This window comes from Protomyctophum bolini (genome assembly GCF_963924005.1).
Source record: "Protomyctophum bolini genome assembly, chromosome: 2".
Classification (NCBI taxonomy): domain Eukaryota; kingdom Metazoa; phylum Chordata; class Actinopteri; order Myctophiformes; family Myctophidae; genus Protomyctophum; species Protomyctophum bolini.
In genome coordinates this window covers 2147717-2166222 of record NC_137863.1, presented here as the reverse complement: position 1 = coordinate 2166222, position 18506 = coordinate 2147717, and the positions used below count along the sequence as shown (strand labels likewise).

At 47.5% G+C, this 18506-nt stretch overlaps 1 protein-coding gene across 4 annotated transcripts in view; it reads right to left on the bottom strand.

Moving 5' to 3' along the window:
• Positions 1-1720: 1720 nt before the first annotated feature.
• The window catches only part of LOC308334820 (homeodomain-interacting protein kinase 1-like), a 38673-nt gene continuing 21887 nt past the window's right edge, over positions 1721-18506 (bottom strand). Inside the window, exons 13-20 of one of the 4 annotated variants that reach the window (XM_080791679.1) lie at positions 17402-17517; positions 13524-13661; positions 10690-10868; positions 8490-8564; positions 7456-7611; positions 6350-6624; positions 4918-5027; positions 1721-4624 (exon numbers count right to left, since the gene is read on the bottom strand). In XM_080791679.1, coding sequence (XP_080647805.1) covers positions 3917-4624; positions 4918-5027; positions 6350-6624; positions 7456-7611; positions 8490-8564; positions 10690-10868; positions 13524-13661; positions 17402-17517 — 1757 coding nt within the window. In that variant the 3' untranslated portion in view covers positions 1721-3916. The remainder of the gene's footprint in view (positions 4625-4917; positions 5028-6349; positions 6625-7455; positions 7612-8489; positions 8565-10689; positions 10869-13523; positions 13662-17401; positions 17518-18506) is intronic. The other 3 variants (XM_080791680.1, XM_080791681.1, XM_080791682.1) reach the window with 3 other exon arrangements.

The window sequence follows — 18506 nt, the reverse complement described above, 5'->3', positions numbered from 1 at the left end:
CAAAGTGTGTACATGTTAAAAATATCAATCGGTTATGATGACACTTTTACTAACATCCTCCATTCAAAACCATAATTATTTTTGCAGGGGTTTTTATTTGAATATTTCAATCAATCAATCAATGTTTCCTGAATATATAATATAATATAATATTCCTGAACATTTCAGAATATTTTAACATCAATGTTTACGGTGACCATTTTAAGATTTTTTTTTAAAATACATTGAGTTTGTTTTTGTTGAAAGTTTGATATAGCCATGGTTCTTCAGGAACCACCGGGTCCAAATAGACCCTCCAGAGTGTACAAATGCTTGTACAGTGACAGTCTCAAGAGTTATGGGGTCATTGAAAAATATATATATAAAAGAAAAAAAAACGATTTTTCAAAAATAGCAGATCGACAAGCTCATAGCGCGGCACCGAGTGCCGCGCTATGAGCTTGTAGATCTGCTATTTCCCAACAGTTAAAGCATAACATGTTGCTTAAAACACCAAAAAAGGGGTTTTCCCGACCAAAATGGGTTTTTACTTTTTAATAATGGTCTTATTATTAATGAAGTATTGGTATTGGTGGGTTTCAAACTAACTGTATTGTGTTAGTTAGCGTACACAGTGTGGATGGTTGGTGGTGAGAGACAGCAGCTCACCAACGGTAAAGAGAGGTACGAGAGGGACGTCCGATAACCCAGCAGGTCGGACGACAACATTTCCAAACACGATCAAAATGCCACACGGTAGTGATTGGTAGTATAACTGCCACTAGTCGACAGCTCATCTCATCAGACACAAGACATGAACTTGCATGTCAAAATAATTAGTATGTGCATTTCAACAGCTCAGGGGGTGGCGGCTCACACACTCCCTTAGGTTTTCTCGTTTGTTTTTTTTGTCGTTTTTTTTCTTTCACAAAAGCTAAATAATAATATTAATAATAATAATAATAATAAAGTTCATTAATGTGTACAACTTGCAGATGTGATATACTCTTCCATCCGACACAACGGACGAACTATTCGTGTGTTATATAAGCCACATCAAAGTCCTTTTTCTTCTTCTTCAAATCATTTCATTTCCTAACAAGTGGACAAAAAGTTTATAAATGTTCCATCATAATCAAACTTAATTACATTCAACACTCACAGTTGAAAGTTTTAAAACGTTACTATTGCATGAGGACGGCGGCGTCTTTTAACCCATTCTGACCCGAGATCAGATTCATACGAGGTTTCCACTAGGACACACTACTGGTCTGATTAACCCATTCTGACCCGAGATCAGATTCTAAAAAATTCGTCAGTCGTTCTTCGATTTTTTCCAAAATAGCAGATCTACAAGCTTGTAGCGCGCCACTCGGTGGCGCGCTATGAGCTTGTAGATCTGCTATTTTTAAATAGCTAAAGCATGACGTGATGCTAACACCATAATGGGTTCCCGTTCAGAATGGGTTAAAGTAAAAAAAAAAAACACCACCGTCGCGACAAAAGTAAGAATGTGTGAAAACTTAACGTGCATTTTAAATTAATACATGATCCATCACAGCTTAGCGAAACCTTCCTCCACTTAAACGGAACTCTTCTATAGAAACATCTTTAGAATTACTTCAGCGTGCGACAACCAAAACCTTCCTCTGCAACACCTCACACCCATCGACAAAAACATCATTTATGCACAATAAAAATAAAATGGAGAAGAAAAAAAAAACGTGTGTAATTTAAGCCATTAGTCATAAACATTATTTTATCCAAAAAACACACACAGGGAATAATCAGTGGATTAGTGTGAATTAACTAACTTTTGTTAATAAGACAACGAACACAAAAGGACCTGAAACCCTCTTTGTTTGGTAGCTATCGACTAGCCGTGTGTGCTAGGCTCCTAGCTATCGACTAGCCGTGTGTGCTAGGCTCCTAGTTATCGACTAGCCGTGTGTGCTAGGCTCCTAGCTATCGACTAGCCGTGTGTGCTAGGCTCCTAGCTATCGACTAGCCGTGTGTGCTAGGCTGCTAGCTTTCGACTAGCCGTGTGTGCTAGGCTGCTAGCTATCGACTAGCCGTTTGTGCTAGGCTCCTAGCTATCGACTAGCCGTGTGTGCTAGGCTCCTAGCTATCGACTAGCCGTGTGTGCTAGGCTGCTAGCTTTCGACTAGCCGTTTGTGCTAGGCTCCTAGGATTAACCCAAAGTGTCACGGCAGAGCTTTTTACGAGGAAGAAGGAGAAATCGTCTCTCTATCTTCGACACCAACGCCCTCAACATAACAAACAGAATGTGTCGTAATATAGATTTTTACCACAAGGTTTTTTTTTTTTACACTACATCTGAATAACATAAGGGATAAAATATAGGGTCGAAAAAACGAGAAGACGTGATTGCCTAAAGGATAAAATATGAAATAATACTAAAATTTCATCACAGAACGTTAAAATAGTCCAAAAACAAAAAAGGAGCAACTAAAACTAGCCGGAAGTTAAAACACTGCCTCACAGTTTTAAAAACCCAGCGATGATGAAAACATGTGACCATCTTTAAAAATCAAATGTCTGTAAGTCCCCTCGTTGTGATAGACGACAACACAGAGGGGGGAGGGGGGGGGGGGGTATTCTCTTTAACGCATTCCCCGCCGTTCCCGTAGATCACGTCAATAAGCTTTAGTCTCCAATCTCGTGACTTTTTACGTGATAAGGGTCTTTTAATTTAATTAATCCATGTTTTGATCCGATCCGATCGAGTCCCGTCAGCATGCTAGTGTCTCGTGTGACGCTGGAACCGCCGTGCCGCCATCTTGAGCTGCGCACGTCGCGTCTACGTGCGTTCTGTGTGTGCCGCTTTCAACGGCTCTCATCTCCAAATCGGCGCCATGAATGTCGAAGGTTTTTCCAACGGCCGACTGTGATGCTCGCAGTCAGGTTTTTTTTTTTCTGCACCCACCGGTCAAGACAACACACACACATCATCGTAACATCCGGTTACGGATATTTGGCTCTTCAAAATAAAGGTTGAAACTGGGGGGGAAAGACCATGGCAATGCGCGATAAATAAATTAATGAATCCCGGCGGGGGATGGTGTGGGTTTGAGCCATCGTTGTGAAAAGGGTTGGGATCCCTTGGGATTGGAACGATTCCTATTCCTTTACCAGTTCCCTTTAACTACTCATACAGGGGGTTCCAAATGGGACCCTCACAGGACTGTAACTCTGAGAGAGTACAAATGGAACCAGATGGACCCTCACGGGTCCATCCGGTTCCATTTGTAGACTGAGTGAAATCTAAATGTTTTGAGAACCACTGGTAATAGTCAAATCTACATAGCAGCTCTCGGACAGTGTGAAAAAAAACGGTTAAAAACCTAATTCCTGGGTTCTTCAATCTCTGAACCAAACCGGGTCTTGAAAAAGAACCGGGTTCCGGGTGTCCCAACCCTAACTAACTAACTGTGACTAGTGGTGGCGGTCTGTCATCTATCGGTACTGCGTCAGCACCCTCTACCATCTACCCCTCTGTTATCTATATAGCTAGTACCCCTACCCCTCTGGTATCTAAAGCTAGGGGTACTGCGTCAGTATCCCTCCCCCCCCCGACCCGGCATCTAGAGGTAGGGGTACTGACCGTCAGTACATCTAGGGGTACTGACCGTCAGTACATTCTAGAGGTAGGGGTACTGACCGTCAGTACATTTAGAGGGTAGGGGTACTGACCGTCAGTACATCTAGGGGTACTGACCGTCAGTACATCTAGGGGTACTGACCGTCAGTACATTCTAGAGGTAGGGGTACTGACCGTCAGTACATCTAGGGGTAAGGGGTACTGACCGTCAGTACATCTAGAGGGTAGGGGTACTGACCGTCAGTACATTCTAGAGGGTAGGGGTATTGACAGTCAGTACATTCTAGAGGTAGGGGTACTGACCGTCAGTACATTCTAGAGGTAGGGGTACTGCGTCAGACGCCGCGGGCTGAGCTGGTAGGCGCCGTAGGCCTCAGCGGGCCGTGACGGCGTGACGCTGACGTAGGGCGAGCCCACGGTGGCGAACGGGTGCTGGTGGTAGGCGGCGGCGGGCAGGCCGTGCAGCAGCCCCCCCCCCGCCACGGAGGAGGACGAGGAGGAGGAGGAGGAGGGGTCCTTCCGCCCGGACGAGTCCCTCCGGGAGGCCGAGGAGGACGAGGACGACGAGGAGGAGGCGGCGGCGTACGCCGCGGCGTAGGCCGAGGAGGGGGATTGTCCGTGGATGTGCGCCACGTGGTGGTGGTGGTGGTGGTGGGGGGGGCCCCCCACGCCCCCGCTACCCCCCACGGGGCCCCCCCCGCCGCGGCCCAGCAGGTGCTCCATGGCCTGCGAGGCCGAGGAGAGCGCGGCCGAGGCCGGGTAGGTGGCGGTGTAGAGGCCGCCCACCCCGCCGGGCCCCCCCACGGTGGAGGGGTGGTGGTGGTGGTGGTGGTGGGGGGGCCCACCGGGGCCCACCGAGGAGGCCAGGGCCGACACCTCCTGGAAGTTGTAGTGGTGGTGGGCCGCCGCCGTCGGGGGGAAGGTCTGCTGGCGACGCAGAGACGAGGAGGAGGAGCCAGAGGAGGCGCTGTGGTGGTGGTGGGCGTGGCGAAGCTCCTGGGACGAGGACACCACGGGCTGCACCTGGGAGGACAACCACACGGTCAGTCACTTCATCCACTGGCTGGCCAAAATAAGCAGATCTACAAGTTCGTGCGGTGCATCGCGGAGCGTAGTAGTAAGCTTGGAGATCTGTGGCATTTCGCAGGTTGTGACGTTTTACACCGGACGTTAGATACTGTTGCCTTAATTAACCCATTTAGGCCTGAGGCCGATTCTAAAAACGCCTCGAAAATAGGTAGTCGACGAACATTTTTCGTCTTCGTTTTAGTCGACGAAAACAACACTGCTGGGCACCAGTCTCTGATGGTTCTTACCTGGCTGAGGTTTAGAGGGTGAGACTGACTGGGCACCAGTCTCTGCCTCTCCGTGCTCTCCCCAGAGCTGCAGGGCTGTCTGGACGATCTCTTTGGCTTCAAGTAGCTCACTGCGGATAGGAGGGAACGAACAAACACAAAGCATCACATCCAACCTCATTCATCCACTTATGTTGATTAGGTCTTAATAAACACGACGTTTATTCAGTTGTACACTTTATTTTCCGTACACCGGCTGAACATGTAAACACTGTTCCCTCCACATCTCACATCTGAATACCTGCGCCCACTGCGCATGTAAACACTGTTCCCTCCACATCTCACATCTGAATACCTGCGCCCACTGAACATGTAAACACTGTTCCCTCCACATCTCACATCTGAATACCTGCGCCCACTGCGCATGTAAACACTGTTCCCTCCACATCTCACATCTGAATACCTGCGCCCACTGCGCATGTAAACACTGTTCCCTCCACATCTCACATCTGAATACCTGCGCCCACTGCGCATGTAAACACTGTTCCCTCCACATCTCACATCTGAATACCTGCGCCCACTGCGCATGTAAACACTGTTCCCTCCACATCTCACATCTGAATACCTGCGCCCACTGAACATGTAAACACTGTTCCCTCCACATCTCACATCTGAATACCTGCGCCCACTGCGCATGTAAACACTGTTCCCTCCACATCTCACATCTGAATACCTGCGCCCACTGCGCATGTAAACACTGTTCCCTCCACATCTCACATCTGAATACCTGCGCCCACTGCGCATGTAAACACTGTTCCCTCCACATCTCACATCTGAATACCTGCGCCCACTGCGCATGTAAACACTGTTCCCTCCACATCTCACATCTGAATACCTGCGCCCACTGAACATGTAAACACTGTTCCCTCCACATCTCACATCTGAATACCTGCGCCCACTGCGCATGTAAACACTGTTCCCTCCACATCTCACATCTGAATACCTGCGCCCACTGCGCATGTAAACACTGTTCCCTCCACATCTCACATCTGAATACCTGCGCCCACTGCGCATGTAAACACTGTTCCCTCCACATCTCACATCTGAATACCTGCGCCCACTGCGCATGCGTATATATCCTAGTGTGTGTTGCCGTAAAGGAAACTATATAGAACTGTCGTAAAGTGTACAATGGAGGGCAACACAAGTTAACAATTAGAACTAGAGATTAGAGTAACTGACATGGAGCAAAAATGAACTACTTTCAAATAGGCGTCCCTATTTCAGTCCCCGTCATTAAAATAGCAGATCTACAACCTGTGGGGTGGGAGAAAACCTTTTTTTTAAACAAAACTAATAAAAAAAAGTTTCGATAATATTTATTTTATTTTATAAGGATTAAATGGATCAGTTCAATGACCCGCTGCATCCCAGACAGACAGATAATACTCACAGGTGTCGACGAGGCGCGCGCGGCTGCTGGAGGCCGAGCCGCCGCCCCGGTCCGCCGTCGCCCCCTGGTGGTGGGAGGCCTTGACCGAGGGCGCCACCACCGCCAGGGACTTGGCCTGGTGGCGGGAGGGCATGGCGCTGACCGGGAGGTGGTTGGGGTGGTGGTGGGGGGGGCGGGAGGAGGGGAGGAGGGGGGTCAGCGGGCTGGCGTTGGACGAGTCCGAGTCGTGGAGGGTCACGCAGCTGATCACGTTGGTGCGCTGGCTCAGGCCCACACTGCAGCGCACGCACACACACACACACACACACACACACACACACACACACACACACACACGAGAGAAAAACAACAATGTCAGTGGATTGCACAGTGGTTCACAGGCCTGGGCCGTGGCTCAGTGGTCCAGGCACCTTGGCCGGTAGCCCAAGTCTGGCAGCGTGCCGCGGGTTCGACTCCCGATCCCGACGGCCTTTACTGCATGTCACTATCCCCCCCACCCCCCCCATCTCTCCAACCATTTCCTGTCAGCCTACTGTCTGTCCCTCCGAAAGCCGCAAAAAAAAACTGGTTCACAAACTTTTTAAGCCACTGGCTTAAACAGCAGAGAGATTAAGATATTTTTGCCCGGGACCCCAACTGGAAATAGCCGATCTACAAGCTCACAACGCGTCGCTTCACGCCACGTTGTGAGCTTATAGATCTGCTATTGTCACTAGTTGGCTATTTTCACTGCTTCCTTAGACAGATTTCTAATGTATGAAATTTCTTAGATTTTACTTTATGAAATTACCACACACCCCAAAAATAAATTATAATAATAATGATCATCGCCTTTTCGTGATTATTTTTTTTGCAACACGTTTGGAAATAATATTCAAATACAAAATGTAGGAAACATAAAATAAATGGTGGTGCTTTTCAGGTGTTTCAACCTTGACTAAATAGAGCTAAAACTAAACCTAATCTAATTGGGTGTGTTAATATTAACATGATATTAACTAGGGCTCTGGGTACTGACCTGCTGGGGTGGAACTGTCTTCTACTAGGGCTCTGGGTACTGACCTGCTGGGGTGGAACTGTCTTCTACTAGGGCTCTGGGTACTGACCTGCTGGGGTGGAACTTGGGCTCGTCCTCCGTGTCCGTGTCGCTGTGGATGGTGATGATGCTGACCGCCGGGCTGGGCGTGTCCGAGATGACGATGGGCTGTGATAGGGTGGCGCTGCAGGTGGGCGGGGCCAGCAGAGACGCCGTGGAGATCCCCCTGGTGGTGGAGGACGGAACAACAAACAATCAGCGCGGAGTTCTCTTTTTTATCACACGATTTTGTAACCCGTTTTTCACCCCTGTGTCAATCATCTAATGTGATCCTGGGCTCTACACACCCTCCACCAACCTAGTCCCCATATATGGGGGACAAGGGGAGACCAACCTAGTCCCCATATATGGGGGACAAGGGGAGAGCAACCTAGTCCCCATATATGGGGGACAAGGGGAGACCAACCTAGTCCCCATATATGGGGGACAAGGGGAGAGCAACCTAGTCCCCATATATGGGGGACAAGGGGAGACCAACCTAGTCCCCATATATGGGGGACAAGGGGAGACCAACCTAGTCCCCATATATGGGGGACAAGGGGAGAGCAACCTAGTCCCCATATATGGGGGACAAGGGGAGACCAACCTAGTCCCCATATATGGGGGACAAGGGGAGAGCAACGGACTTGAACTCATGCTTCCTTCATGCCCGAGTGTCCAAGTTGCTCCTTTACACCTGACAGGGGGGAGTTTCCCTGGTTGGACGTAGCGCGTGGAACGGAGCACGTTATTCCAACCAGTTCCTTTCCCCTCCATCAGGCGCCCCGGCTGGCCAGGGGGTGGCAGTTTAGAGACCAGGATTACTGCATGTTTTTTGTGAGGGTACCTACCCTAGGGGACACGGGGAGAACATGCAAACTCCACACAGAAAGGCCCTTTCGCCACCAAACGGAGCGGTCTCTCTTCCAATCCCCGTGTCATTTAACATTCTAAATAAATCAGTGTAGTGGCTATCAAAGGATGAGACCTTGAGGGGGTTCTAAATGGACCCCCCCACCCCCCACACACACACACACACACACACACACACACACACACACCAACCTGTTTTTGCTTTCTCCTCGCCTGGCCTTGACCTTCTTCCTCTCCGGCTGAGACCTGGCCTGGTTGGTACTCCTGCTGAGGGCAAAGGTCACATCATGTGAGCGTGGCATGTGCACGCGCGTGCGTGTGCGTGTGTGTGTGTGTGTGTACCATGACTAAAGCCCTAAATACAATACAAAAGGAATGAAAAGAGTAGTCTTTTTCTTTTTTCATTTGTAAAAAAGTGAATAACTGATTTGTGTATTTGTTTACTTGTTCCGTTTATTTTATTTTAATTTGTTGTACATCTGTATTGTTTAATGTGCTTCATTCAGGACGTCGTGAAGACTAGAGGCTCATTCATGTGCCTCTAATGGGGATCCTTTATGGGCGGCGGTGGCTCAGGGGTAGAGTGCCTGGATGGGAACCGCAAGGTTGCCAGTTCGAACCCGGGCTCCCCCAGAGTTACTGTCGAAGTGTCCTTGAGCAAGACACTGAACCCCTAATTGCTCCCGATGTGCTAGTTGGTGCCTTGCATGGTTTCCGCTGCCATCGGTGTATGAATGGGTGAATGTAATGCACAATCTATGTAAAGCGCCTTGGATAAAGGCGCTATATAAATGCACCATTTACCATTTAGACTGTGGTACAACACAATAACACTAGTATGCGTTGTGTGTGTGTGTGTGTGTGTGTGTGTGTGTGTGTGTGCGTGTGTGCGCGCGCGTGCGTGCGTGCGTGACATTGTTATGTCTTTGATTGGCATGTGCGTCCTCACCTCCTCCATGCCTGGGGCAACGACCTAAATCTGTGATGGAATTCTGACACTGTAATTGCAGTCATATTATTATTATTTGCATAAACGTCTCTTGCTTGTGGTGGTGAGGAGATTATTATTATGCATCTCAACAGATTATTGGCAAGCATTCCAATGCAACACAATACCCCCCCCCCCCCCGCACCCGGAATGTGCGTGCATCTGCTGGGAACTGAGCTAACGGCTTAGGGACCGCTAGCGCACTAGCTCTGATGAATCCTGTTTAGCTATAGGATTACTTAACCCCGTTAGACAGACTGTTTGACTGACATCCACTGAAAAGGGGCGCGGCGTTATGCCTTTGTTTTTGCCAATAGGTTCAGAAAGATGGTCAAATGCTTTAGGTTTTTTTTTATGCCTACACAAATTATGTACCAAATAATGCAATAATTTGGGTTCGATTCAGGGACTCTTGAAATGATTTGAGATATAATAAGGGCCCACAACACAATAGATTTAACCCATCTCTGAGAATACTATTTCATCTAAAAACCTATTCTTAACCACATGTACCCTAGCGTGCCCCGTTCTGGCCAGACCATGTGGCCAGGTTGGCGAAAATAGCAACAAGTTGGACAGCGGGGGGGCCGTCTAATACAGGATATTCTCTTAGAATTGGATGGGAGGACTAGGCAATATCAATCTGACCATGTCGCTTTTGTGACGCTTCTGGCAAGACGTCTTATTCTCATGCATTGGAAAAAAACATACCCCCCCTTCACATTCCCGTTGGATATCTGACATACTGTATTTTTTAAAATTGGGAAAAATTAAGTATACATTGTGTGGCTCAATCTCCAAATTCAGTAAAGCATGGCAGCCTTTTCTGTCTCATGTTGACCGCCTTACACTTGTGTCCCCGATTGAACCTGAATAACTGTCGCCTGACTGGCCAACCTGTCTCGTCTGGATGATGTTTGTTACCATGATCTGCTATGTATATCGACTATATTGGAGTTTTTTATTTATATTTATATATTTGATATATTGTTTTTATTGTTTTGTTGTGTTTTGAATGTTCTTTGGTTGTCTTGATTTGGAGTTTGTGTTTTGTTGTTGTGTGTGTTTTAGTTTGTCACTCCGTTTTCATTTCTCAATTTACTTCTATATTTGTAAAAAACAAATAATTAATAAACAGAACATTAAAAAAAAAAATAATAATTGGATGGGATGATTTAGATCTAGAGCTATTAAAATCTTTAAGATTTTCGTTGTCGTCGGCTAAACAGGGGGGGAACATTTTCGATGACGTCCCATTGTTGTGCAACATGGAGGATTGCGCTGGTTCAGGACGGGCCCTGGACTCCCTGTGGGGGGTGTGTGGAACGCAGTCGTTGGGGCGAACGGTTCACAAGTCCCGTGGACTACAGACGTACAGAGACATTAACGGTATCGACGGCTCACCTCCAGCTGTGCGCCGGCTGGACGCCGGCGTCCGACTGGCGCGTGGTCGTCTCCAGGGGCGACTCGGCCACGACGGCGGCCGACGACTGGTGGTGGGCGGAGCTATGGATGGCCACGCCCGGGACCTGTTGCCACGACGACGGGATGAGGATCTGCTGGGTGCCGCCGGGCCAGGCCTGCTGATTGGAGGAGGAGGAGGAAGGAGGAGGACAGACGTCAATACAGCGTTTAACACTAAACCTCTGCCCAACAACAACATCATCCTCCCCACTGCCAGAACGGGCAGGGCAAGTGCAGCCATGCCCATAAAATGACAACGAGGAGAGAGAGAGAGAGAGAGAGAGAGAGAGAGAGAGAGAGAGAGAGAGAGAGAGAGAGAGAGAGAGAGAGAGACGAGCCGACGGCCAAACCTCTCTCTACCAGCAGCAGGAAGCAACACGAGAAGCAACAGGAGGAAGAAAATGCGAGCAGCCTTTGTTTTGTTTTTTTTGCCCAAAGCCATTCCTTTATTAGAGCAAGGTAGCCCTGCAACAGATCTAACAAATCTAGCAGATCTACAACCACGTGACACCATGCAGAGCAAGGTAGCCCTGCAACAGATCTAACAGATCTATAAACCCTGCAACAGATCTATAGAACCACGTGACACCGTGCAGAGCGCTGGGCTCGGGTGAAGACGAGTGTAGGCAACACTGCCGTGGAGCCTGTTCAAAAGAGAAGAGATTAGCCTGGCTATAACAGTCGTTGTTGGGGCCCTGCCCCACACTGTCTGGGGGAGGAGGAGAAACGGCATGCTGCATATCTTGGGGACAGAAATAAAAGAAAAGATGTGTCTTGAAAAAACCCAAAGGTCAGAGTGCGTGCTTCTAAAAATGTACTTCAGTGGCTCCGCAATCTTCTTCACACTGAAACCAAGGAGTCTAGAGCAGAACAATGAGAGGCTGCAAGCAAAGCAACAGACACAAGTCATCCACACATGCTCTCCATGCCTTCAGAGAACCCTATGGGGACACAACGGTAAAGACAGACCCTATGGGGACACAACGGTAAAGACAGACCCTATGGGGACACAATGGTAAAGACAGACCCTATGGGGACACAATGGTAAAGACAGACCCTATGGGGACACAACGGTAAAGACAGACCCTATGGGGACACAACGGTAAAGACAGACCCTATGGGGACACAATGGTAAAGACAGACCCTATGGGGACACAATGGTAAAGACAGACCCTATGGGGACACAATGGTAAAGACAGACCCTATGGGGACACAATGGCTGGGGAGGGATGGCTACGTGACAACGGTAAGGACAGACATGTACAAAATACTAACTAATATGTATATATTTAGTATATTTTTGAGGTCATCTGCCTACGGCCCTGTCGACTTTTGATTGTTTCATGGCATCTTGGCCAATCGATCACGTTATAACTTGTTTAACTATTGGGGTAGCGAATGAGGCAGGAAAAGGCAGAAGGCAGAAGTGAGGCGTAACATAGGATCGGGGAACCCAAAAAGGTGTAAGTTTGTCACGAGGAGAGAATGAATGGTGGAAGTAGAGGACGGTGAAGAGAGAGATGGTGTTGTTAGTGTTAAAGGTTTCATGACATTAATTTACTTTTTATTTGAGGTTCTATTACCTCAGTTACACCTAAACAACCTGAACTTTGAACATTCAGTGGGTTTTCTGTGGTCTGGGTTTTTTTTCTCTGTGTGTTCTGAAGCCTTTACAGCTGCAAAGAAAACAGGCGACTGTGACTGTGGCTCAAGGAGGTAGAGCCACAGCCAATGAGCCGTGGGTCGGCGGTTCGAATCCCGGCTCCTCCTCCTCCTGTCCACATGTCAAAGTATCCTTGGGCAAGACACTGAACCCCAAATTGCTCCCGATGTGCAGGTTGGTACCTTGCATGGCTTCCGCCGCAAACGGTTTATGAATGTGTGAATGTAATGCACAATCTATGTAAAGCGCCTTGGATAAAGGCGCTATATAAATGCACCATTTACCATTTACCAAAATCCCTCAACAGTGACATCTGCTGGCAAGTTATTGTGTAATATATGGGATATATACAGGAAAATCAGAGCACGACAGAAAACCCCAGACCACAGAAAATATACTGAATGTTAAAGTTCAGGTTTTTCGGGGTGAATTGAGCTCAGAAAAATTCAAATAAATAAATAAATGTCACAATCCCTTTAAAGAAAGGCATTAGAACCAGACCCATAAATCTGCCAGACCGATTTGACTTTTTTGACTAAATTAGTTGTGACTTTATCACAACACATGCACTGAGACATGATGTGAGCTCCTTGTTTGGGCCTCATTTTAATGAGGCTTAAGTAAATAAAAAAACGTTCAGTTTGCGTTTATTTTTTTCCGTCCAAAAAACACGTGTTTAGTTTAGTTAAGTGGTGTCGCACTTTTTGGACAAATATCGGTCAAAACATCAGTAATCTGTTGTCTAGGACAGTGGTTCTCAACCTGTGGATCAGGGTCCCCATGTGACATTGTGTGGGGGGGGGGGGGGGGGGGGGGTGAGAGTAAAGTGTCATTTAATACTTAACAATAATATATATAAAAAAATTAATGGATCTATTAAAACTTGTCAAACATTGGCCAAATTGTCAGAGGGGGGTCCCCAGTTAAAAAATCCCAGTTCAATATGATTATTCTTTTCGGGGGGGAAGGGGAGGGGGATTGCGACCTGAAAAGGTTGAGAACCGTTGGTCTAGGACCGGTCAGACCCAAAACTTAAGAGAGAGAGAGAGAGATAAACGGCGTATAATGTGGACAGGTCTCTCTGGAACGAGTCATTGATTGGTTGGTTTACCAGCACTGTGGCTGTGTGCTCCAGGAGGGTGGGGCGTCCCACCCCGGACCCCAGGCCCACCAGGGGGAGAGAGTACTGGGGGGCTAGGGCTGCTGAGGGGGGGTGCAGGGTGGCCACCATCAGAGGAGTACAGGAGCCCTGGGGAGGGAGGGGAGGGGGGAGGGGGAGGGAGGGAGGGGAGGAGGGGTAGACATGGTTAGGGCTGGAGGACCAATAAATATCATCCTCCATCAAAGGCTGGAATTTGAGAGAGAGAGAGAGAGAGAGGGTCGAGTAAAAGGGTTAAAAAAGGTCGATCAGATGAACGACAGGCTTCCTGCTCCTCGCTCTGGACACCTGAAATATGTAGTGGACAATATCACTGTTGTTGGGCAGAAAGTGATTGATTGATCTCCCATTTTTTGTTTTGTTGTTTTTTAACTTTTGAGCTTTCAGATCTACTGCTTAATAATCGCCAAAACGGCCAAAACGGTGAACGGAACCACATTGGAAACAAAGTCGTGAAAAAACAGTAAACATACCTGGGACAAAACATAAAACTCATTCAACCAAACCAGCATGTCACTTCAATCAACCAACAAGCAAACCAGCATGTCACTTCAACCAAACAGCCTGTGCATGGGTTAGTATTCCTGCGTCATTAACTGCAATGTGATCCCATGGTCCGTGGGGGTTTGGGCGGCTCGGTGCTTTTCACTGACAATTGAGTTGTTAAAGACTTTTCTTTTTTAAAACGCCCTCCGTTTTCAAAACGACGACACATGAAGGTATTCCAGTTACACGCAAAAGGGGAATTTTTTTTTCCACCGGCGTAACGGTGTCTTATTTTGACCACACCCATTTAGGCACCACTCTGCGGATTAGTTAGCGTTGGCAGGCACACCAGGAAGGCGCGTAGCGTGGATCAAATGATTGACTGGGCAAATTAGGGGGGGGGGGGTTGCACATCTCCGACCAATAGGTGTGAAAGATTTTGCCGGCGTGCTAATGGGGGAGCATTTAAAACAACGGCGGCTTTGCATGCTGTAGTTTTGCTACTAAACAGATATTTGCAGCACAAGGGCTACCAAAGTATAGGTTATTCTTTTGTTGTTTTTTCGCCCCCTCTCTTCGAAGTTAGACTGGGCCAGCTCTAAACTAGCCTGGGGTCCACCTATGCTTTCTATGGCATAGGCAGCTCCCGGCAGGATCCGCCGGGAGAATCTAGACGCAGCTGCGCGACATGAGACTGATTAATTAGAGCGACAGAGAGAGAGAGAGAGAGAGGAGTGTGTGTGTGTGTGTGTGTGTGTGTGTGTGTGTGTGTACATGTGTGCGTGTGTATGTCAATTTTACAAAGGTGCAGACGATCAGAAATCAGCAGAGAGTGAGCGATGTTTGCGCTACTCTATGCCGTATTGAAGTGGACTTGTCTGGGAAAACGTCTGGGTTTCCGAGGCTAGCTCTAAACTGACCCAATGGACCCTGCGCCGGTGACAGCAGGATAAAGACATGTGAATTGCATAAAAATGTGCAATGCAGAATTAGTTTTTCTTTCCAATATGAGCACACACTACAGGCTAAATGCATGTTGTAAGATCAGAGCAGCCATCCATCACTCTGAAGACGTCACTGATTCCCAGATTTAGGGTCACAAGCAATACATAATCGTCTATCTAATGACTCTAATCACAATTATTTGAGATAATCGCAATTAATGTTTGGGTTAATTTCGACTATTTAAAATGCCAGTAATTTCTTGGTATATTTCTCATTATCCATTAGAGAAGATACATCATAAATAAATACTGAAACCAGATATAATATCACCAAGGAAAGTTTATGCATGAAACACCACGTACTATGTAAATTCTCACCTCCTCTCAGTACAACATCATACATTATGTAACTGATACAAACAACCAACGGAGGTTCTACTGGGAACATGACTCATAATCCATGAAACCAACTAACAGAGGTTCTACTGGGAACATGACTCATAATCCATGAAACCATCTAACAGAGGTTCTACTGGGAACATGACTCATAATCCATGAAACCAACTAACAGAGGTTCTACTGGGAACAGGACTCATAAACCATGAAACCAACTAACAGAGGTTCTACTGGGAACATGACTCATAATCCATGAAACCAACTAACAGAGGTTCTACTGGGAACATGACTCATGAACCATGAAACCAACTAACAGAGGTTCTACTGGGAACAGGACTCATAAACCATGAAACCAACTAACAGAGGTTCTACTGGGAACATGACTCATAATCCATGAAACCAACTAACAGAGGTTCTACTGGGAACAGGACTCATAAACCATGAAACCAACTAACAGAGGTTCTACTGGGAACATGACTCATGAACCATGAAACCAACTAACCGAGGTTCTACTGGGAACATGACTCATGAACCATGAAACCAACTAACAGAGGTTCTACTGGGAACATGACTCATAATCCATGAAACCAACTAACAGAGGTTCTACTGGGAACATGACTCATAAACCATGAAACCAACTAACAGAGGTTCTACTGGGAACATGACTCATAATCCATGAAACCAACTAACAGAGGTTCTACTGGGAACATGACTCATAATCCATGAAACCAACTAACAGAGGTTCTACTGGGAACAGGACTCTAAACCATGAAACCAACTAACAGAGGTTCTACTGGGAACATGACTCATAAACCATGAAACCAACTAACAGAGGTTCTACTGGGAACATGACTCATAATCCATGAAACCAACTAACAGAGGTTCTACTGGGAACATGACTCATAATCCATGAAACCAACTAACAGAGGTTCTACTGGGAACAGGACTCATAAACCATGAAACCAACTAACAGAGGTTCTACTGGGAACATGACTCATAATCCATGAAACCAACTAACAGAGGTTCTACTGGGAACATGACTCATAATCCATGAAACCAACTAACAGAGGTTCTACTGGGAACATGACTCATAATCCATGAAACCAACTAACAGAGGTTCTACTGGGAACAGGACTCATAAACCATGAAACCAACTAACAGAGGTTCTACTGGGAACATGACTCATAAACCATGAAACCAACTAACAGAGGTTCTACTGGGAACAGGACTCATGAACCATGAAACCAACTAACAGAGGTTCTACTGGGAACATGACTCATAATCCATGAAACCAACTAAGTGGGAAAAAGCGGCATTCCAAAAATTAAGATGCAAGACCGGCTCAGAGGCAATTTATCACGTTTGTTTGAGAACGCCGACGCATTTCGGCAGAAAAGAAAGGCCGCTTGTGGAAACAAACCCACTTAGTTGGGTTTATTTTCAAAGCTGAGCTGCCTCAAACAATCAAAGCTGAGCACCCACTGCATTAACCAATCGAAGCTGAGCACGCACTGCCTCAACCAATCGAAGCTGAGCACCCACTGCCTCAACCAATCAACGAACGAGTTGCGGCAGATGCCTTGGTCAGCGCTGTATGTTGTACCATAGTATACAACGCTGACGAAGGCTTCGGCCGCAACGCGTTCGTTGTGTGCTGCTTGTCTGCAGCATGCCAGCCCATACCTAACCTACCTAGTCAAATAAATAAGATAAGATATGAGTGCTGGTTTTCTCCTCTGTTTAAAATGTCGTGTCTGACCGTGCAGCCGGTAAAACGATTACAGTGAGTGAGACGAGATGGAGTCTATTATATTTATTAAGTATGTAATAAGCAGGATAATTGGCGGCGAGGCGGTCGTCGTTTTTAATAATTAAAACCCCTTCAGGGTGAAATAAACAACATGCTCGGGGGGTTTATTTCTCAACGACGACCGGCTCGCCTCCCCCAATTACCCGTCGCTTAACGCTCGTTAAACCGCGCCACGTGAAGTTGAGCGATCGTACCTGTGTCAGCATGCTGGGCTGGATCTGTAGGGACTGAGTGGACTGGCTTTGGGGCAGTACGGGCAGCGAGCTGTCCATCCTCACTGGGAAACTGGACGTCTTACTGGACTGGAGCCCTGGAGGAAAAACAAAACAGAGGTAATTAAAAGCCAGCTTCAGCCTAATGACCCAAGATTAGGGACGGAGCTCCATAACAGATACTCGGGGAAAACTATGAGACTCATATTCCCTCACCTTGGAGGGTGGAAGGAGGGCAGACTATGAGACTATTCCCTCACCTTGGAGGGTGGAAGGAGGGCAGACTATTCCCCTCACCTTGGAGGGTGGAAGGAAGGAGGGCAGACTATGAGACTATTCCCTCACCTTGGAGGGTGGAAGGAGGGAGGGCAGACTATGAGACTATTCCCTCACCTTGGAGGGTGGAAGGAGGGCAGACTATGAGACTATTCCCTCACCTTGGAGGGTGGAAGGAGGGCAGACTATGAGACTATTCCCTCACCTTGGAGGGTGGAAGGAGGGCAGACTATGAGACTATTCCCCTCACCTTGGAGGGTGGAAGGAGGGCAGACTATGAGACTATTCCCTCACCTTGGAGGGTGGAAGGAAGGAGGGCAGACTATGAGACTATTCCCCTCACCTTGGAGGGTGGAAGGAGGGCAGACTATGAGACTATTCCCTCACCTTGGAGGGTGGAAGGAAGGAGGGCAGACTATGAGACTATTCCCCTCACCTTGGAGGGTGGAAGGAGGGCAGACTATGAGACTATTCCCCTCACCTTGGAGGGTGGAAGGAAGGAGGGCAGACTATGAGACTATTCCCTCACCTTGGAGGGTGGAAGGAAGGAGGGCAGACTATGAGACTATTCCCTCACCTTGGAGGGTGGAAGGAAGGAGGGCAGACTATGAGACTATTCCCTCACCTTGGAGGGTGGAAAGAAGGAGGGCAGACTATGAGACTATTCTCCTCACCTTGGAGGGTGGAAGGAGGGCAGACTATGAGACTATTCCCCTCACCTTGGAGGGTGGAAGGAGGGCAGACTATGAGACTATTCCCCTCACCTTGGAGGGTGGAAGGAAGGAGGGCAGACTATGAGACTATTCCCTCA